General features: G+C 35.8%; 1 protein-coding gene across 8 annotated transcripts in view; it reads left to right on the top strand.

Moving 5' to 3' along the window:
* Positions 1-6396: 6396 nt before the first annotated feature.
* Positions 6397-23349, top strand: part of POSTN (periostin) — a 31760-nt gene continuing 14807 nt past the window's right edge. For 5 of the 8 annotated variants that reach the window (XM_010400359.4, XM_019286388.3, XM_019286387.3 and 2 more), the window contains exons 1-15: positions 6398-6794; positions 8278-8376; positions 12319-12383; positions 13636-13793; positions 14407-14571; positions 15407-15553; positions 16446-16587; positions 17219-17431; positions 17613-17747; positions 19188-19336; positions 19829-19965; positions 20675-20805; positions 22384-22514; positions 22682-22784; positions 23162-23229. In XM_010400359.4, the coding sequence (XP_010398661.2) occupies positions 6673-6794; positions 8278-8376; positions 12319-12383; positions 13636-13793; positions 14407-14571; positions 15407-15553; positions 16446-16587; positions 17219-17431; positions 17613-17747; positions 19188-19336; positions 19829-19965; positions 20675-20805; positions 22384-22514; positions 22682-22784; positions 23162-23229 (1965 nt within the window). In that variant the 5' untranslated portion in view covers positions 6398-6672. Of the gene's footprint in view, positions 6795-8277; positions 8377-12318; positions 12384-13635; positions 13794-14406; positions 14572-15406; positions 15554-16445; positions 16588-17218; positions 17432-17612; positions 17748-19187; positions 19337-19828; positions 19966-20674; positions 20806-22383; positions 22515-22681; positions 22785-23161; positions 23230-23349 lie in introns of all 8 variants that reach the window. The other 3 variants (XM_010400358.4, XM_019286386.3, XM_010400352.4) reach the window with 3 other exon arrangements.

Here is a 23349-nt window from a genome sequence, read left to right as displayed (position 1 = left end):
ATGCCATATTAGCTCTTCAGAAGTCAACCTGTGTATTTTTAAGTATTCATGGTGAAGAGAGTCATGTTTTTTGTCATAGAAACATTTACCTTTTGCCCTTATCACACTGTATATGAAAACTAAAGTCTGGCCACATTTGAGGTCTTATTCACTGTCCTTTGTTTCATGCACAGTGCAGGGTCTCACTGGCATAAGACAATGCCTCAGCACCAAGTTCAATAAATAGCAGAGCTATTTATTGGTCTTATTAAGTGAACGCATAATTTTTTAAAAACCCAAAATACTTCAATTCCTGGAGGAGGTACTTTGTTTCCTAGAAAAGTTAACGTGTCTTAAGCTTCTCCAACTCAAAGTAACTACTTTTCATAGCGAATATTTATATGGAGAATCCCTGATTTAGAACCCATACTGATTTTTTTCCCATATTTACAATACTGTAGCCTAATCACGTACTAAGAAGGTTCTAAAATTTGTGCCATGTACTATAGCTGTTTGTAGGAAAGAGACACCAGACAATTGCCCTGTCTCCAGACAGGATACATAGGAATGCAAATGGCAAGAAGGAAGGCAATGTGTCTTGTCATGTTTGGAATTGGTTCCCTGACTTTCATTTCAGCTCTGGGAAGTATACACAAACTTGAGTTTCAGACAAATAGAGTGCCTCATATTTTACACCATGTGAGAATCCAGGGTCAAATCCCTCCATGCTCAGTTTGAGGGGAAGCTGTCGCTGTCCAGTAGCTCTGCAAACTCAAGATTTTAAACTGTGTTCTATAGTCACCCCTGGAAATAGAATTACAGTAATTTTTGAAATTTATTTTTCAATTATTATTTTTATCTATTTTAATATTTATCACTATTTTATCAGTGATCAATTTTGCATTCAGTTCACATTGCTTTCACTTAAAAAAATTATCTGAACAAGAAGTAATTTTAGATTTTGCTAACAATATTGATGATTCTGTTTCCTGAAATCTCTGAGAATCTGACAGATAATTCTCAAAAAACTTCACGTAGTTGCCTAGACTACTTCTCTTTTCCCACATTCAGCTGACACTACTACATTCTTTACTTAACAAAAGCTCTATTTTGGTATAGCATGTGCACTTGAAACTTGAGAAAAATAATCAATCATCATGAACAATAATTTTAATGTCAAATCAATTTCCCTTCCATACATACATACACAAGCTCAACCTGAGCAAGTTAATCTTTGAAGTTTCACTACACCTCAATTTTGGTAATTCTTATTTTCACATCTTCCAGAATGCCATCTTTCTTGTGTTTAACTTTATAAAACCTGAAGGTATTTGTTTCTCTTGGAGCCACTCCAAAGTGTTTTTATATTATACTTAGTGAAAAGCAAAAGCAGGTCTTTTATTATTATAGTCTTATTGATCAAAGCCCTAACTTAAAAGATCTCTTTCATCATAAATAGTGATTATTCCCATGTTTTTCACACAACACACCCACCACACCACCTCAACCATAAATTCCAGCATCTTTCTAGGTTTTGATTGATGCCCTTGTATGTTCTAGGTTTTGAAGTCTGCCTGTTACAAGAAAGACTCATGACATTAGGGATTATACAGTCTGTAAATAGCAAGAAGCTTAGAATTTTGCCTTAAGTTGACAGTAGCCATCACAAGATTCAAATCAGATGAAACAGCTACCATTTGTGTAGTATATATATCCTGGGCACCACTCCTTAACGTTCATGACAATACAGACACTGCACTAAATCACCTTCTGATTAACTAAAAGTATGGTAAATTTTACCTGCACTAGAGTAGTTTAAATGACCTTTGAAATCTCTAAAAGCTTTCCAGCAGAGTAAATAAGTGTTAAATAGGGCCATTTAGGAAGTATATTGTTGACAATTTGCTGTCATTTCAATCTTAACCAAAAAAATACCGTTCTGCGAGGCAGGTTCACTTACTAAATAAACTGGATGGCACTGGCAGACTCACAGGATTTTTGTTTGTTTGCTTGTCTGTGCTTTTTCCTTTAAGCAGTAGAGAATAGAGGGTGTAGACACACAGTGTAGCTCATTACCGTACCGTCTCATTCCAGGGCAACCCTGAAAAATCAGTGGGGCCCAACACAAACACCCTTGTAGCTTCTACCGTGTCTTTGGGCCTCTGTACTACATTCTCCTGCTGCCTGAATCGCTTCTTAACCCCTATTGATTGTTCCTCTCAGCTCTTATCTCCGTGTTGGACTGGCACTTGCCACGTGCTTTACAAGCACAAGAAGTCGAGAATGAGTCGGATTTTATCGCAGGCTGCCTTGTCAGATGTGCTCATTCTCTAAGGAAGAAAACAACTGCCTATGGCAACAGCATCACCTGCTGCTGGATGAGAAATCAACATTCCCTTTTCCTGAGGGGTTAGGCTAATCCTTATTTAATTTTTCAGGGTAACTGAGCTGAATATGCAGATCAGGATTGAGAAATCAGAACATATGATTCATGCTTTACTGCAATATTTTATAAAATTTTGCCATGTTCACATTGCAATTCGTATGTTTGGATTTCTAGTGTCACTTTGACACAGAGAAAGCAGAATATTTTTATGTTTGGGGCTGTAGATTTTTCCCAAAACACATAAGAAGGATCAGTCCATAGAATGAAAAACTTTTGAGAGATTTATTAGAAGCAATCCCTCCCTGGGTTTGTAAATCACCTTTAAATATGGTTTGGTAAATAAAAACAAAGCCACAAATTGGCATACAAGATATTCTAAGTCCTAGTTTAGAATAACATCTAGGAACATTACACTTTAAATTTAACCATTATGCATAGAAATGATAAAATAATTTCATAATATACAAAAACTGGAGTAGGTACATGATATTTTAAAATTTAGTAATATTTCTTCTTCCATCAGAATTTGACTATAAAATAGCACTTTCTAAGAGATCAGGTTGATTTTACAGCTCCTTTTGACTTGCTTAAAACCAGATACCTACAGCTTCCGAGGATATCCAAAGATGGATGTTTCCTTACAATATAGAAGGAACCAAAGTATTGATTAGTATCTACAGCTCTGAATCACCAGAATGACAACTTTGAGTCTTCCTTTCTTCCTTTCTCTATTTCTTCTCTTCTAAATTCAGATGGCTACGAGCTATCTTCGTGTTTCTCTATCTGGCAATGCTTTCTGTGATTTAATTCCCATTTATGTATATATATACATGCTATGTCACGCACTCACTGGGTGATGTCATAGGGAAAATCATATGCAATTATTTTGACAAACCCCTTAGTGCTGCTAAAACTTGGAAAGACAGAGTAATGTACAGAATAAGTTTAGTTATTAAAAAAAGGTGGAAATATGAGGAGAAAAAATATTTGACAATGTATGCCAAATGAAATTTAAAATGTAAAACAAAATTAATTTCTATTCAGGAGCAGAATCCTTTTTCTTAAGTCCTGCAGTAAATGACCAGAGAGAATTAAATCCAGAATTAGTACTGGCTTCTTTTGAACGATATTGCTATTCTGTTGAGATTTCATTTTTATGGATTGGCTACAAATTCCTAATAGACAGATTCTTCTGTTGCTTCAATTTAATGCAAAAGCAGTTATTCACAATCCTAAATATTTGAATACAAGGAATTTGTATCATATAGGTAAACTAATCCTGTTTAAGAATAATAAAATGAATTGCCTATCATACAATAAATTCTTAGTGTAATCACTTAACACAGGTTTCAGAAAATGACTTTACAGATTTCTCTCCACTAGAGGTCTCTAGAGAAATGCAATAAACTGTTCAGAATAGCAGATACCTTAGACTTAGCTTCTTGACATTATTTACATTTCCTGGAAGATGAAAATCAACAATTGTTCTATTCTTATACCAGGTATTTCTTTGGATATGCTCCTTCTGTTGTGGATAATAAAGATTCCTATAACTACAATAATAATTCAAATCCATGAGGGGTGTTAATCTATTTTATAATTAGATATTTAACATTTATAATTAGAACTTCAGCATCACATCACTTAGGAAATAAAATAGCACAAAGCATTTAGTTGGAGGAAGGAAAAAACTAAGGTGGCAGCTTGGTGGGGTAGCCAATCTCTTAAATTAACAACAAATTAAAATAAATAAAGTAGCAATGGGCACAAGTGAACAAAATGTTCGTTAACCAGAACAGTACTTTAGTAGGCAAATTATGAAATGGTTATTCTGGTGTGCAGCTCAGTGTGCCATTATATCACAAGCAAAATAGATCTTGACTCCAATATTGTTTTATATATCTAGTTTAACATAAACATAAATGAAGAATAAGATTCATGTAGTTGGATTGTTTTGTCTTCTGTATGCTTTTAATTTTGTTTTGTTATTATTAGTTTTTCAATTAAAAATGTAACATTTTCCTTGGCTTGATATTTTCAAAAAACTAATTTCCACTAAAAGGTAAGCTTTGTACATTTCAAGATCTAGGCACTTATATACCACTCACCAGAACAACTCATTCAGGAATTTAGATATTTTTTCAGAAAATGAAGCTTATATTCATTATTTTATTTCCTTATGCTACTTTATTTCCATGAACTTCATACCTGCATTTACTATTTTTTGCTAAAGCTTGCCTCATTAAATATAATATAATGATGTCACTAGGCTTGTTATTAGGTGTTGAATTATAGCGTGCTCTACTCAATGCAGAGAACAAACAGAATTCTCTGCGACTTGAGGTAGGGTAACTAATCAGAAAGCTGGAAAAATATGGAAAGAAAAACGGTTGCCCTGCTGAGATTGCTCCATCTTTAGCTGTGGTGGATAGCTCTGTAAACAAGAGCTCAATGGATGCAGCAGCATTAATTTCTACATATTTTTTGATGCTATATGGTAAGTGTGGAAGAGAAGAACCTGAGCTATGCTGAGAGGCCAGAGATGAGGGAGGGGCTCCTGAGAAGAACAGGTTGCTGGGACAGTTCTGGGACTCTCTGAAGTTTTTCAGATTAATTTTACAGTGTATCTTCTGATTTTTTCACCTTTAAATTGAGAACTGCAAAGACTACTCAACTAAGGCCATCTAGCAGCTTGAATTATCACAGCTAGGCACTTAAGAGGTGATATTTCTCAGAGTATTTCTTGCTGCAAAGACCAGAAAGAGATAAAAAGCTCTGAGAGGAATTAGAGCACCACACTGATATTCTCCTGAAGCTGGTAATATGAAATCACAGAGCTCACCTATCACCTCCATCAGTGGATCTGTCAGTGAGGCTTCAGGCATGGAGTTTACACATCAAGAGGGGCTGACACTTCCATGAGCTACCTTGAGTTTTTTGCAAGTTTGATATGTAGAGGTCATGATAGAAGAGAAGCCCACATACCATTTAACAAAATGCTCTTAATCTTAGAAACCATGAAGGGTTATGGATACATAAGGCAAGACCTTACCTTTAAAATATCAAGTCATCTATGCGTAGTTATAACCACCTTTACCTACAATAGTATATACAGAACAGTCACTGTCTGTGTCTGCTGCTCTTTGCCCCATTTGTGCCTGTTCTGTAGCGATAGGTTGGTCCCACTGGTGTGTCAGTCCAATCCTGCATCCGTTCCTAGCTATTCACCTCAATACTTGCTCCGGTTTGAGAGAGAAACTCAGAGAGGTACAGCCATGAGAACTCACCTTATGTTAATAAAGATCTGAAATAGTCTATGGATTTTCCCTTGAAATTGTATTCATGCGCAAACACATCTATATAAATGGCAGAATATTTTCCTTGACATGAAAATTTCAAACTCCTGTGTTGCAGTCCAAACATCAACTGCCCCTTAAGGCTATCACTTCATAGGAGGCTTGAGCCTGCCACTTCTGCCTCAGTTTCCTCAGTTACAGCTCAGAATTACACTTCCCTTTTGAAGAGGCTTTGAAGGACTGACTAACAAGTACAGAGTGGTGCACGTTCAAATTTTCAGATACTCTGTGATTTGGATATGACATGTAATCATATATTACATAAAGCTCTGAATAAAAGCATTATGTAATAGTGCTTGTTAGTACTTTTACATAATAAAGTACTTCTTTAATTAGAATTAAAATGAATATTTAAACTAGTACTGTGTTTGATTGAGCAACTACTTCATAATCAGAATGTGTGTTAATACAGCTTTTTTTTCTCAAGACAAAAATGCTATTCCAGGTTATTGGCAGCTGTACTTGAAACTTTCATCAACTTCACTGGTTAAACAGCTCATAGCTGATAACTGTGAGGACATGGAAAACAAAGGAAAGCAATGCAGTTCTTATGGGAACAGACGTCTTCCTTTGGTTTTGAATAAAACCACGTGCAATGATCATGACCTCTGGATGCCTCAGTGCTATAAATACTAAACCATAAGTCAAAGTCTAAACTTCTCAAACTCTCTCTGTTGTCGTGTCAGCAGAATAAAATGTTAAGCCTCTGTAATAAGAAGAATTAATCAGTTGGGGATTAAAAGAAATTATTTATATGGCTAATGTATGGTACTGATTTAGGTTACTGAAGCTGGCAGCAAAAGCTGCTGTTCTAAGGGGGGTGGTACAAGGTTTCAGGTTGATCCTGTGGTTCCCTCCCACCACCTTCTAACATGTATATAAACTGTCAGCTCTCCAGACATTCTGCCAGTTCTCTCTTCTAGACTTGCCAGAAGCAACAGAGGACTAAAGATGAAGATCTTTTTCCTATTCACATTTTTGACTTTTTTGTTGTCTGCTTTTGAACAAGCAGATGCTTATGCTCACTATGACAAGATTTTAACTCACAGTCGAATAAGGGCACGGGACCAGGGGTAAGTAACTGGCTTTTATTTCTAATTTAAAAGGAAGCTTGTTAAACTTTATTCTCCTCTTTCTTCTAGCATTATATTACATGTAATTTTTCACTATGAATTTTTACTGTCATTCAAGTGGAGCTTTCTTTTTAAATTCATTTTACAATAATTGTTCCTGAATAAAAAGCTTTTCTGGGAGTTTTAAAAAGAGACAGAATACTGTTCAACTTCATAAAATGGAAAGGAATCTAAAATAACCACTTCTCAATGGATAAAATATGATTCAGAATCACCAAAATTAATTTCAGTTCATAAGTATTGTAATGGGATGTCAGAAAAGTTTAATGTGTGTTTTCAAACTTTTAGAAAGTTGAGAGCTATCCCACAGTATTTGCTCTCTTTATTCCATCCTGATGAAAATCATGAACTCTATTTACATGTTTTCTAACATGGGAATATATACTGGGAACCCTTTGTAAAACTGCTGTTCCCACTAGAGCAATGCAGCAAGCTGCTCAGCAGGGCTTCCAAAAGACAATGCTCACAAGCCAGGCTGCTTGGAGACATGGAAATAATTTGAACAGCTGGTGCCAGGGAAACACATGTGCCTAAAGATATTTTCCTCTAGTCTTAAGCAAAAAACATTCTGTGAATAAGAATTGTTTACTATCCTATCTTCCCACTGCCTGCTACACACACACACTTTTCAATATTTTTTTAGCTTTTCAAATAAAAAAGCTCACCAGCTTCCCAGTGATGTAAAGTATATATTCTAAGTCCTGAAGTGATGAATTTTTTAATTGCAGAAGTATAAAAATTAATGATGAAATGCCCTTGCCCCGTGGAATTTAACCATAAGAAATTCCTCTTCTGTACACCACCATGCTAAGGAACACGTATTCCTCATCTGAAGTCTGTGACTCCTTTTATTTACATGCCAATTTACCCTTTGGTCCCCAGTAATTCCCAGAATGTTTATTTAGGTGCCTGCGGTACTCCAAATGGTTGGCAATCAAAATAGCTGATTGATTTACAGAAGACAGGGCTTCCTTCTACATGAAGAACAAGGCACTTTTTTTCCCCATCTCCCCATGACCTTCAGCTGCACAGATGTGTAAAAGACAAAACCTTTAAAGAAAAGGGCCTGATGGTATTCACTGGTCCCTGGTGGCTGGTAATTCACTTTGCAGGGGGAAGGGAGAAATGGATACCGAGACTTGACTGGGCACAGCTAGTGATCACTGCCCATCAGAGACACGGGGTCAAACCAGAATGAAGGGGAAGATTCTGTCTCTGCGGGGAGGGTGGGCTTGCCGAGGAATCCAGCTGGGCAGTCCCAAGAGCTTGCACTGTGACTACTTCAAAGCACACCTGTCCCAGGAACTGAAGCCAGATGTTAATTTCTTACTCAACAGGAAGAGTATTTGCTGCTAATTCATGTAGAATTTTTTGAAAGATGTACAAAAACTTCTTTTTAAAATGTTTCTCACTGCACCCATAGCCCAAATGTCTGTGCTCTTCAGCAAGTTATGGGAACAAAAAAGAAATACTTCAGCACTTGCAGAAATTGGTACCAGCAAGCCATCTGTGGAAAGAAAGCGTAAGTATGCTCTGCTTCCAAACTATTCTCCGTTGATTGAGATAATAAAATGTACAATTAGAAAACTCCTTTTCTCACAGACAAGCTAACTTGTTATGGTTTATACTAGAAACTTTACTTCTCCTCCAGGTGGCATTGCTATACTGACTTCCCCTTTCCTTCTCTGGGCATGCTGCAAATCATCCAAAATATTTCACCTTTCAGTAAAGTCTGCCATACCACTGACAACTTTGGCACTAAATTTTATTCTACCGCAGACACATTGGGAAGAAGGGTGTTTCCTGAAAATGCTTAGGCTGGAACTTGGATATTCTCACAGGCAGTTTTGGAAAACAACCTACTCCTGTGGTTTTATTCCTAGATAGATGTCATGCCTTCCTATGAGAGAAAGTCTGCTCTCAGAATGAATCTGAGGGAATTTGTTGCGTTGCCAAGCTCCAGAAGCAAAATGCATTGAGCAATGATAGATACCTTCATGTGTTAGGAAAAATAATTTGAAGCAATAGGCAGTTTAGATTCATCAAACTGAAGTCATGTGAAGATTTTATTCTTTTCATGACTAGAATTTAGAGGAATGTAAGTTGCAAAACATTTTACAAATCCTGTGCAAGGTCCCAAGAAGTCTAATACAGACAACCAGTGGAAGACATTGAGCAGTGGGGCTGTGTGGATTTGGTCGTGGGAGTATACATAAAATTATCACCTGCCCTTTCCCTTCCATTTTAACCCCCCTACCATTGTACAAGCATTCTCAGAGCAAGGCTAGAGGAGGAAAAGAATGTGGATGAGAATAAGTTGAGCCATAGAACTCCGAGGGTTGTTTAAGGGGTTTTTGTGGTTATAATTGAGCATCTGTTATAACTTAGTCTTAGCTGTTAATGAGTTTTATACTCTGCATACTAAAACCAGAAATGCACACAAGACTAAAGAGGTTACTCCAAAAAGAATGCTAATCTGAAGGACAACAGCTCTTCTCATGTCAGTATCTCAATATTAACAAGTCATCCCTAACTTATATCTATAAAATGTTGAATGTTTTAATTATGGACAATTCCTGTCCACTGCTATAAGTTTACAATGGGAATGTAACTTACAAATTTCCTAAAATCAGCATTTGTTGGACCGAAAGTCTTTCCACTGTTTCTCAGCAGTATTTTATTTCCGTGCCAGCAAGAAGTAGAAACAGATGAGTCACAGAGCTGATTTGAATAAACTGAAAACTGTCTCTCTTAGCCAAGAATAACAAGGATTAAGGTAGTGTTGTTCAGTCTTTTTCCTTTGGAATATACTCCTTTGGATGAGATCAGGACAACTTTGTACTAAAAAAAAAAGACAATAACAACAAAAAAAAATCCCAAGACAAATAAAGATATAAACCCCACCAAAATGTCAAGAATGCAACATTGTTTCTCATTTGAATAATTGCTTGCTTTCTTCTTTGGCCACAGGCTTATATTGAACTAGTAGGGATACGTATGGGGATAATTTCTGGTCTGGGCTGAGGTCGTACTGCCCCGGTGTGCTGTGCCTGCACATGGGTGGCACTGAGGAACTGCACCTTGCCCCGAGTTTTATCTGGTTCTAACCTTCTTGTGGGATGTTGTTCTATACAAACCTTTTTACTCCCATCCCATCTTTCTTACATTGTGAGCACAGCAAACTAACTTAACTGCAGAAAACTGTAAGGGAATATGAGTACTTTAAGTAGGAACTTGATAATTGAAAAGAAGCCTGGGCTGTGCATAACAAGATACGTGGTAAAAAAAGGCACTGATCTTGTAATGCTCGGCTGAAAAAGCATTTTCTTCTTAACTATGTTCTTCAGCCAATTTTCTGTCTTTCATTAATTGTATCGTGTTTGGATACGGTATGAGGATTTAACTTGCCATGTCTTACTCTATGCTTATAACTCAGCTGCCTCTTTCCTTTTTCCAAAATCTAATTAAACTGCAATATTTCATAGCTTCCCATGGGATGAGGGAGAAAGATTTTCTGTTCCAGGGAAGGAAAAATATTTTCTCATGACAAAGCAGTTCACACAGTTGGGAGAACACTTTGATTCCTATTCGGCTACTTTTTTTTTTTTTTCAATCAGATAATCAGATTGTTATATTTTTATTATTAGCTTCTGGCAAGGATGCAAGAAGAATTTGGTTTATTATTAGGTAAAAGGTTTATTATTAGCTTAAGAATCTGTAGCCTAAATTTTGTGCTATTCATGTATTCCAGAGAAATAGCCATTCAGTGAATTGCTTTAAAGAAAGAGATGTACTAAAAAGAACTATACAAATACTTTCAATATATGGCTTCTCAGTTGAAAATATGCACATAGCAGAAGGGTGAATATGTCATGTATGTATATGCATATGAGGAAATGGAGAAAAAATATTTTCATAGCACGGAGAAATAAAAGAGTGTGTTTTAAAAAGAAATCTTTAATCTTCCCCACCTCAAAAAGAGATTGCTCTCTTTTACGGAATGATAATCCTCACTTTTTAAATCATACTGTTTATTATTATTTTTCCTCCAGTCTACTTTATTTTAAAATCTCTTGAAGTAGTTTGGAGGTTGAAGATATGAAGTCCAATTTTTCATTTGAATAAGCTGTTCATTTTAATGTGGTTGTGGTTAACTTTTTGTCATCTTTAGATTATGAAAAATGAGAGAAGTGTAATCAGCTGCCACCAAAGATTCTACAAATTAAAAGCTGGACTGTAGTGGTTAAAAACCCAGTAAAAACCTTCAAGGAATTAGTGTTCAGAACTTTTGAACTGCCAATATCAGCAGCACCTACAAAAATAAATCTATTATGTAAAACAGTGATGTCATTATAGTGTACCATATACAGTACAGTGTACCATAATTTAAAAAATAATATCTGAAGTTTAATGTATTAAATTTCTCCCAAGGAGCCAGAATACCTCTGTGATAACTTTAGTGAATTTCCATTTCCATGTAAGAGAGGAGAATTCAAACAGGTCTATGGTAGAACTTCATTTCTGTCAATTAAGAAGACATTATATCTTATAAGAAACACAATGTTAAAATGATCATTACATTATAGAATTATCATTCAGCCCTGGTTTGCTGTTATGTGTAGCTTACGTGTATTTGAGAATGCGAGTATTTTACTGGCATAATTATATAACATTTTCTGGCCCCTGGCAATGCTAAAGTCTCTGTATGCTGTAATGACATGCTTTTTTAACTCTGGTTTTGATTTCTTGTATTCTGGTTTTCATCCATGCTACATTTGCCAGTGAACTTACCCTTGTGTCCATCCATCCAGTCTTCAGTGACTTCCTTCTCCGTAACCAGTTTTATGTCTGCTCTTAATTAGTTCTCTCCCTCATTCCTGAGCTTCTTCACATTCTTCCTTGAAAAACAGAGGCTCTCTTATCCAACTTTTTTTCACCATACAATGCACAGGACCTTCTCCTAAATACTTGTTAATTCCTATAACCAGTAAGTAGGTGACCTCATGTAGTTCTGTCACTTTAACTTCGATTCCATTCATTTAAATTTGTCTTTTTCATTTACAGTTCTTCTGCCAGGATTTTATTTTAATGTCCTCATAGGTTTTTTCCTCTTTCTTCAATGTCATATAATCTGTTCAACACAGAATAGAAAAATTAATGGTTTTCAACTGCTGTTCTAGTCTCATCATCTTTTAGTAACTCTATATGAGTACAATATGCTCACCCATGTTCCCTCCCAACACTTAATGATCGCAGTCATTCTTTAAATTCAAAAGCTTTACATTTAGTAAAATATGACCAATTTGTAACCAACACAAAAAAGGCTGAATGACAAAAAAAGGATGAATCTGGAGAGTATGCACTTAGCAATGAAAAAAAGATAATGAAAATTAAATTAGACTTAGCTAAAATTAGTATACTTCTATGATATATTATTTAATTGTTCTTTTGCTATATCCCACAGGACTGTCTTATATGAGTGCTGTCCTGGCTATATGAAGATGGAGGGTATGAGAGGGTGTCCTGCAGGTATGAGCTTATTTTCTTATGGATAAGTCGGCATATGGAAAGAAGTATAAATACAGCAGAGTTTCAAAGGTGGTCATGATGAGAAACAATTGCCTCTTTTTAAGAAGTACTGCCTAAGAGTGCACAGCTTCATTTGCATACAGCAAACACAGTCAAAAAATCAGCCAGCACTGAATTTGATCATAGAGTTTAGGTTGAATTTCCCAGCTCTTTCCAGATTCTGGATTGGTGAGAATTGATAGTGTCTTCAGTTCCCAAAGCTGCCAAAGAAGAACTTTAATTCCTATTCCCATCATATCCAAGACTAGTCTAAAGCATGCCACTGTGGTCAGAAAGCCAGGACACAAGGTGGACCATATCTAGATTTTGTATTTTCTTTCTTCTGAAAAAACTTGAATCTAATTTACTTAAAGAATCTTATAGAGTTTATCAAAGAAGGAGTGAAAATGAAGACAGAAATTCTTCATCTCTCTTATTTATGCTATTCTGCTTTGTATAAATAAAACTAATTGCTGCAGGAAAAAGTACTATGAGGAAGAATACGTTTCAAATTTTTTGATCTGAAATATCTGAAATAATCCTTTTATGTTCAATAATGCAGAGTTCAGTTTGTTTAGATGAATTAATCTCCCTTCAGATGTTTACATTAGGATGAGATCAGTCATACTCTTGAATGGCCTGTCCTTCTCCATAACCATAAAAAGAGCCAAGAACCATTAGATTGCATGCAAATGTCCCACTTCTAGATGCCTAAAGTTAGGAGAGGTGAATGCTGTTCTCATGTAGCCATGTTTTAACTGTGAGACTCTGGCCACTCTTACTCTTGGGAGGAATCAGTATATGTATAAACCAGACACTGGAAGAAGAGCAAGAGGCCTCACGAAAAGAACTCTGGTCCATCATGACTGAATGAGACTCACTCCACTGAAATTTTTGTGATTAAACATGGATAGCCTCCCATTTCATGTTGGGTTGGTACAAAATACAACAGGTCTTCTAAAAGAAACTTTACAATATTCAGTATTGTTTGATCTAATTTTTCATTAAGAAAGACACAAAAATTAATAGCAAGCAGATATGTTTAGATGATTTTTGAGTATGTTGACAATGGAATTTTTAATCTAAACATTGTTTAATACTGACTTAAACAGTTTCAGAACTATTCTGCACCCAAAAGACACAAAGTAAATTTGATTGTGATAAACTGGGGGGCTGAGGAATTTACAGTATTCTTACCTCATGTTTCTTTTAGTTGCTCCTATTGATCATGTATATGGTACACTTGGTATTGTGGGAGCTACCTCCACACAGCAGTACTCTGACATATCAAAGCTGAGAGAAGAGATTGAGGGACGAGGATCATTCACTTTCTTTGCACCAAGCAATGAAGCCTGGGACCAGTTAGATTCAGTAAGTGTGTGTGTGTGTGTGTGTGTGTGTGTGTGCACCTGCATGAGTTAAACATTTTAGCTGAAGCAGCTAGTGTGGGATAGATTGGAAACAATGTGGAGATTTTAGACATAAAAGGACATAACACAAGTTATAAAGAAAAAATCTGCATGTTTAACGAATATTTCTGAAGCTGGAGAGGCTGGGTTTACTTTCAGGAGTACTAAGCAACTGTAATTTCTTCTTATTTAAGCACTTGCATGACACATATTAGCATTGTTAATTTTATTAACACAGTTTTGGGGAAACTTCTAGGATTTCCAGCAGCTGCATGATGTATGTCTGTACACTGTCAGTAATTCAGGTGTCCTTCTTTTAGTAATGATTTTAGTTAAATAAACACTGAATTAAAGTTCCTCCAATGATGCCTGTGATGAAGCCTCATCTTCCATTTGTGAGCAAATCAGACTTAAAGATCATTTAAGTAGATCCAGATTTATAGGCATCAAAGTCGTCTTCCCTAACAGATGTTGAATATGTTGGAAGCATTTACTAAGGTAAAACAATAACTACATCTTTCTGAGGGGAAGAATGTGTTGAAGCTTCTAATTAATTAAATTCCTCTCTTCTTCAGGAAATTCACAGGAATTTGGTTGACAATGTAAATATTGAACTGTATAATGCTCTCCACCACCACATGTTAAACAAGCGCATGTTGACAAAAGACCTTAAGAATGGTATGACCCTGGTGTCTATGTACAATGGCCAGAAATTGCTTATTAACCATTATCCTAATGGGGTAAGTCTCTTCTCTTTTTTCCCCCCAATATATTTATTTAGTTGTAGCCTTTACTTCCTTTATTTCCTTTTATAACTAAGAAAATATATTCTTGAAAATTTAACATCTACCAAGTCAGTTTCCACTGACAAAAATAAATATTTTCTTGAAGAACTTCTGCCTGCTGTGTAGACTAATCACTAAGAAAGAATAAGTAAACATTGTGCTGTTTGCTGTTTAGAAATCAAAGTTCAAATGAAAATTAACTTTCTTCATAAAAGACAAAGACTTTTGTGGTCAAAATACATGATCATAAAAAATTTGACAAAAAAATCAAAACATTTTCATCGTTTTTCTAAATAATATTAAAGCAGGTTTTTTATTTAAATTTGAGTGCATGGTAGGAGCACTGAAGATTGTAGGAAACACACATCCATTATTTGGCTAGAAAAAAATTATTTTTATAAATGCTAGACACCTCTGAGTTAAGTCACTCATCTTTGTTTTCTTAAATGCATAAAAATGTTTATGTTTGTCTACAGGTTGCATCACCAAAAACAATACAATCACCGTATTAGCCCGATAAGCAAAACCAAATCAGAATAATTGCAGTATGAAATTAAACATGAATACGAAATCAATGTAACCTGAATAAATCTGCTGCTATCTTTCCAGAAGCTTAGTCAAACTTTCAAATCTTACAAGGCTTTACTGCAAATTTTAAAAAAAACCAACTGAAATAACAACAGTGAATACACGATGTACAGTACCTACATTGCCAGCCTGTGAAAGTGAGGTTCCAAGCTTATGATCAAAGTAATATTTAATCTTCTACTAATTGATTCTTCAAATATAGGTTGTTACTGTTAACTGTGCCAGGATCATCTATGGCAACCAGATTGCTACCAATGGTGTTGTCCATGTCGTCGATCGTGTCCTGACTGCTGTTGGAAATACCATTCAAGATTTCATTGAAGCTGAGGATGATCTTTCGTCATTTAGAGTAAGTGGACAAAAATAAAAACTCTTCTCTGTTTATTTAAGGAGGGTTTTTTCATTCCTTTTCTATTTATTTGTGACACCTGGAAGTAAGAAGGGTTAGCTCAGTAAGAGAGAGAAATAAATTAAATTAAGAGAGCCAGCTAATATTGCAAATCTAGTTATATAAAAAGGCAACATCAATAGAACAGAATGTGTCCCTGTGCATAAAAAGTGTCTTCTCTTCCAGCACTGAGCCAATGAAACATGAGCAGGAAGTTACAGTGTCTGGTGCTAGATAAATAACAACAATTTCAAAATGGATGATAGAAAATGGTAAAGACACCAAATTTCAGAACCTGACTCATAGCAAGTTTTAGAGCACCAGTAGACTCACATAAGAAGGGTTTTTCTTGCACAGAGGAAGTATAATTAGAAACTTGCCAAATTTCTAATTTTTCCATCTTCTGAAAAACATGTCTGCCCAGTGTAATGGGATTTCATGCTGTAAATTTAAAAAATACGCCGTTGGTTTGCAAATAACTGTTGTCCTTTTCCATCTTCCATCTCCTCATTAAATGCAAAAAGGTATTTTAAATCCAGAGGCATAAAGGTGGAAAAGATCCTCTGAATCCCTCAAATCCAGCTAATGACAGTTACAGGCAACCACAACATTTAACCTTTTTAAGAAAAATCATAATATAAAAACCAATCCTTTCTAGTCTTCAGTTGAAAAAGAAAATTCCTCTGTCGATTAAATTTTTCATCTTTCTATAAAATTCATGATCTTTCTTTTTATAACACTGTGATCTCAGTCTAGCATTCAAGTATCTGTGGGCATGAGGTGAAACTAGACAGATAATGTGTTTTAGTAATATTTCAAATAATCAGCATTAAAATAAACAATTGTTTTTTAGGCTCCTGCCATTACATCAGGTGTCATGGATATTCTTGGAAGACCTGGTCATTACACACTCTTTGCTCCTACTAATGAAGCTTTTGAGAGACTTCCAAGAGGAGTTTTAGAAAGAATCATGGGTGACAAGGTGGCTTCTGAAGGTATTTGAACTTTTTTGCAAATGAGAAATATGTATGAGTGGATCAGGAGGTAGAAACTACATTATCCTTATTGCTCTGGAATTTAGCACCTCTACTTTCATGTGTATAGGAGGAGTTATTTCTTCTGTGTTTAATTTTTCCACTTGCCTAAGGATAGAAAGTCATTGAAAACTTAGTCTCCAAAACAGCTTACAGGGAACTATGAAATACAGGCACAGTGACTTTCTAATAGTTCAGCTGCACAGGTCTGATAGACATTCCTGTCTCTAGAAGTTCAGGGTTATCTGAATATGAGATTATTTCACCCCTTTGCATAGCCTATGGAGTTTTGTACTCAGAGGGCCTTTTGGAGTGTATTGTATGCAATCACCAGCAGATTGTAGCATAACCTATATAGTTTTCATAATATAAGGGATGCCAAATAGTTTTGACAGTAAATGTTAGTTAGGGACCTACAGTATCATTAAATTTCAATAAAGTATCTGGGAGTAAAAATATGCTAGCTAAGCTAGAATAATATTAAAAATAGAGTAGCTGTAATAATTTATTCCACACCTATGTGTGAGGTATACGTATACAAATACGTGTCCTAACACCTGCGTCTATTAAATTCCTGTTCTTTTTTCTGCAGCTCTCGTGAAGTTCCATATATTAAATACTCTCCAGTGCTCTGAAGCCATCACAGGTGGAGCTGTCTATGAAACCTTGGAAGGAAACACTGTTGAAGTTGGTTGTGATGGTGAAAGTCTGACTGTGAATGGAGTGAAAATGGTGAAACGCAAAGATATTGTGACAAGCAATGGCGTTATCCACCTCATTGATCAAGTGCTAATTCCTGATTCTGGTCAGTGATATGTATTAAAAACTTGTTACACTGAAGATGTTTCTTATCCTGAAATATCTGAAGATATATTCCTTACCCAGATTCCCTCAGATATATAGTTCTGGATAAGCACAAAGAATCCAAATCAGGAATAGGAAGATATCGCGTGTTAAAACACCTTTTCTTATTTCTTTATTTGCAGCCAAACAAGTCATTGAGCTTGGAGGTGCCCAGCAGACTACTTTTACGGACCTGGTGGCACAGCTAGGTCTGACCTCTTCTCTAAGGCCAGAAGGCCAATACACTCTCCTGGCACCTCTGAATGGTGCTTTCTCAGGTTAGTAGCCCTAAAAGATTGTCAAAATAAACGAGAATGTGTGATACCCTGACAGTTTTCCAAATAACTTCCAGTACCTGTTCTAAGTCTCACTGCAAGAGCACCATAGACAAATGGAATTACTTCATCCTTTCAAATTACATACCTCATAGAAAGACAAAACAAGCCTAACCACCAGATTGCACAGCTTTTTTTCAGTAATATCATTTGCTAATGGAAATAGTAGCACTTAAATAAGATACAAAATATGAACAGACAAATTGTGGGAATGTAAATATATTAATGAACTGCCAGTTAAGATTAACTGACTTAATCTTTACATTACTTCCATTAGATTCAAAACTTATTTATTCTCAGAAAATGTACGCAGTGGTTTAATTCCAGCCAACACCTAAGTACCAAACATCCACTTGATCACTCCCCTCTTTTCCCCACTCTGGAATGGGGAGGAAAATCAGGGGAAAAGAAAAATAAGAAAACCTCATAGGTTTAGATAAGAACAATTTGATAAGTGTAACAAAGTAGAATAATAATATTAATAATACTGATGTTACTAAACAATAATAATAATAACAGATAATTAAAACCTAAGAGAAACAAGTGATGCATGATAAAATTGTGCACCACCAACTGACCATTGCTCAGCCAGTGACTGGCACCTCCTGGCCAGCTTCCCCCAATTTATATACTGGGCATGACACTTTATGGTATGGAACATCTCTTTGGTGAGTTTGGGTCACCTGTCCTGGCCATTCTCCCTCCCAGCCTCTCGTGCACCTGCCCATGGCAGAGCATGAGACAATGAGATGTCCTTGGCTTAGGGTGAGCACTGCTCAGCAACAACCAAAACATCAGTGTGTTATCAACTTTATTCTCATACTAAACCCAGAACATATCACTGTAGGACCTCTTAGGAGGAAAATTGACTCTATCCCAGCCAAAAACAGGAAATACAAGAAAGTCAGTATTTCCCAGTACATTAAAGCAGAGAGAAACTGATACAAATATGCCATAAAACAGGTGCTTGTATATTTGCAGAGGTGACCTCATGGGCATCTTGCCTTTCCCCAAAGAATTAGAATGTTGTCTCATCACCATAGGAGAAAATTTAGATAGATTTTAAGGTGTGCATGCAGAAAGTACTAGTTCTAATACAAACTACGGCAGTAACTCAGAAGATGGCACAGGCCCACATATCAATCATCAGACATATTAGTTATAGTAATTAATCATGGCTATGTCAAAAGTTCTTGACTGAATTTGAGGAATGGTCACAGGCAAGAGCTACAAAACAATTCATCTTCGGTATAACCAGACCTGTCCATGCTTTAACTGAAGCATTTCAAAGAGAGATTCAGTATTTCCAGAGTCTTTTAACTTTATTTGAATAAAAATTTACTATATAGATTACTATATATTAATATCTAAATGGCTTTGCAGATGACACCCTAAGGCTGGATCAACGTCTTCTCAAAACAATCCTGCAGAATCACATTATAAAAGTGAAAGTTGGGCTCAATGAACTGTACAATGGACAAGAGCTGGAAACAATTGGAGGAAAACTACTTAGAGTCTTTGTGTATCGCACAGTAAGTGAATGAGTCTTTCTAAAAATATGCATCCAACTATGAAAATGGACAATCAATAAAAGGCAAAGCTGAATGAAACCCACAATATTTACCATTATGAGAATCTAGCAAAAAATCCTTAAACTTTTAAGATAAAAAAAAATGAAAATCTGATCATTATCAATCTGAGCATTCTTTGCAAGGAAAGCTCTTTGGGAGAATGCAACACAATTTCAAATTGGGCACTCAGTCGATTACAAATTTTTAAAGCTCATTTTTAGAACATTTTTAAAACATTAGAAATGTTTTTGAGAACATTCTCAGGGGAAACACAAAAAAAATCAAGTTTGGAAATATTTGCACCATGCTATTTTATTCTAGATTTTGTTACTTTTGCTTTCTCAAGCAATGGCAAATTTCCTGGCAAGAACACATGATTTGACTGTAGGAAATACATATGGTTGTTATTTTTAACATTGTGTAAACAGCTACACTTGTTTCTCCTTCAATAAGGCTGTATGTATTGAAAATTCATGCATGGTCAGAGGAAGCAAAGAAGGAAGAAATGGTTTTATTCACATCTTAAGACAGATCATCAATCCAGCAGAAAAGACATTGCATGAAATGCTGAGAAATGATAAGCGTTTTAGGTGAGTAGCAGTTTTCACAGAACTGAGATTTTCCTGCAGAGGGTAACTGTATATACATCACAGCTGGTCTGAGAAAAAGTTTTGGACTGTGAGTATGTGAGTTGTTGGGGTTTGGAGAGCAGGGAGGGCAGAGAAGGGTTTATTACCTACACAAATAACATAAAAGGAAAAAAATGTGGGGGAAGAAAAAGTGTCCTCCAGCTGTATGCAGAAAAGGCCTCCACATTCTATACTAGGATGGGTTTTTATGGCACAAAGGGTTGTAAGACACAAGAATGAGAGGAGTAAGAGGACAGAAGGAATTGAATGATATATCCAGAGCTATAAATGCAGTGGACGCAGGATTGCATGCCTTTCCAGAACTTATTTCTGCCTCTTTCCTGCAAGTATCTCAACACTCCTACAGCAAGAACTATCCCTGGCATCCTCTTTTCATCTGTTTGATCTGCAGGGGTTTTTATTTGATGAATCCTGCTCTGATCCAGGCTCCCAATATTTTTTTTGCATAGTTTTTCCTCTGTCTGCTAATTTTAAGACTGTATTTTCCCTTTTTTTGCCTTTTTTTTTTTCTCATTTTCCTTTTCCACAATCTTTTTTTCTGGGAAAGAGTAAAAGTGTTTGAAAATTGAGGAACTAAGTACCTGGACCCAATTATAGTTACCACATTTCAACAAAATGTATTTGCGGTTTGTCTCTTTGCTGTAAACAGCATTTTCCTCAGTCTGGTGAAAGCTGCAGATTTGGATGATGTTCTGTCATGGCCTGGACAGTGGACTCTGTTTGTGCCAACCAATGATGCTTTTAAAGGTTTGACTGATGATGACAAGGACATACTGATAAGTAAGTAACATAAGAACACTGGAATTATAAGCAAAGTAAAATTGATTGGAATGGAGACTAATGTGCCTTTCACACAAAAGCTGTCTGCTGAAGCAGTTCACCTTTTGCATAGAGCAGGTCATAGGAGTTCCCTAAATTGTCTATATGCCCTTCTTGGGCATAGAGAAAATATCTTTTTGGAAAGAAGAATCTAACCTGATTTTTAAATTTAAATGTCACTGCTCAATATCTTATTCAATGGTGTTACTTCCTTTGATTATTTTTGTCTTCAATTCAGAACTTGAAGTTGCCCAGGGCCTATGCCAAATTGAATTAATTCTGTCTTTAAGAAGACAATTTTATTTATTTTATTTGACCTTCTGCTTTTCAAGGGGCTTTATGCCCCTTTTCTATCATTGTGGCTCAGTTACTTAATATTTTCTTGGCCCTCACAATTTTTTTTTGCAGCAGAATGTCTAATTTTTTTGTGCCAGATTATGTTCTAGAATTCTGCCTTGGTTTTCTAAGTTATGCTGTTGCTTTCTCCATAAAGATTAAACCTTAAAGTATAGAACATTTTTAAAAAATATAAAGAAATACTTTGTTTATCTGTAAGAAAGATACAAACCAAAGATTATTTTAACCAGTAGCTATAGTGGCATGTTTACGAAAGTAATTGATAGTTTTTGAAAAAACTTTGGAGTGGCCATGTTTAGGCTTTGTATGTAATTTAATGCTATCTATGAGTGACCCAGTCACAAAATATCAGTGCTAATTTTACTAGGAAGAAAAAGATCATTTAATTGCACTTCAGTAGTGAAATAAATTGCAGTACTATCAGTGATCAGAGCAAAACACAGGGAAAAAAAAGGAAAATGTTCACTGAAAGAGACATCAGGAAAAGAATATGACCAGACAGGATCTCCCTTGCAGTTTCATCAAGGCTGGAACTCCTAATAACAACCAATATCAGTGTGTAATTCTAGTATTAAACTTAGAATGGTCAATATTCCATGTAATGGCAAACAGACATGTTTTAAAGCTGCTCTCCTTGGTGCCCTTTCTCCTCAGATATTATGGGTTTTTCTGCAGCCCACCCTATGATTGTCAGCCTCCATAGACCCAGAGAGACCTATCAGGATATTAGCTTGGGCTAGAGGATACATTTCTTTTTTAAGACAGTCTTGAAAACATTGGATTTTTTTTCTTTTCATCCCAAATAGGAATTTCAAACTTTGAAATATGGAAATCATCCCTAAAATAAGGTGGTTTCCCCCTTTGCCAACTTCTTCAAGCTGCTTCTCTCCTCTGTAAGAACAGACAAAGCCAGCATTTCTAATTGCTCCATTGACCCCTTTTATGTTCTTTTCCATAAGATTTCTCAGAGGATCTTTGTGATTATGTTCTGACCTTTTTGTCATATAGTTGGGCTTTTTCCCTTTGTCATAATTTTAACAAATACAATTTTTATGTGTTCATGGTATTTTCATACATATTATGTTTCATTCTAGCTCAAGTCTGTGTGAACTCTTACAATTCCCACAAAGAACTATCCCCTACCACTTAATTTTTATTCCTACTTTTTTTATTTTTACATAGGAGACAAAAATGCTCTCAGGAATATTCTTCTTTACCACTTGACACAAGGAGTTTTCATTGGAAGTGGCTTTGAGCCTGGTGTAACAAATATTCTTAAAACCATCCAAGGAGGCAAACTGTACTTGAAAACAGTTAAGTATAGAAAATGTCTCCCTGCTACAGCCTTGTAACAGAGATTTGATATTCTGTGTCTATCCACATCATAGAATGGCATGCATTTCTCCAGATGTTATAATAGGGTTTGGGGTTATTTTCTAATGTCCCTGATAACTCGGGTTCTCTTTTGATCCTTTACCAGGTGAATGATACTCTTCTGGTTAATGAACTGAAATCAAGAGAATCCGATCTCATGGCAACAAATGGTGTCATTCATGTCATTGACAAACTCCTATATCCAGCAGGTGAGTATTATTCCATGAAATTTATACCCACTGTCTTAAATCTGTTTACATGCTGTGTAACCGCAATAACCTTAAGAAGTTAATTAATTTAAAGATGCAATTCTTAGGTGGAATTTGAAACAGAAAATTTACCTCACTGCTCATTTTGTGGAAGAACCTTGCTTGAAACCTTGCCAAGATTTTGAAATGTTATGAAAGTAAAGTATAAGAAAGACAAGAGTAGCCATAGCCTACCTTTTCTGCTGCTATGGAATAATATATATTGAGTACACACTTGTGTGAGTGTTTGAGAATGATTGTATCTCCTGATCACTGTAAATGAAAGTAAAATGCATACGGTTGTATATTTCCTCTTACATGCCTGCTTCTTTTGTCAGAACTGCCTGTTGGAAATGATCAGCTGCTCACAATACTGAAGAAGTTGATTAAGTACATTCAAATTAAGGTACTCTTTCAGTAATTATCCCTCTGTCTTTCTGGCAGGGTGTGTGAAACTGAGCACTTCATAAGTCATAAGTGATTCTCTGGTCCTTGCTTTCCTCAGCAGACAACACATTCAATAGCT

The sequence above is a fragment of the Corvus cornix genome, chromosome 1 (genome assembly GCF_000738735.6).
Source record: "Corvus cornix cornix isolate S_Up_H32 chromosome 1, ASM73873v5, whole genome shotgun sequence".
Taxonomy (NCBI): Eukaryota; Metazoa; Chordata; class Aves; order Passeriformes; family Corvidae; genus Corvus; species Corvus cornix.
This window is presented reverse-complemented; position numbering and strand designations above follow the sequence as displayed.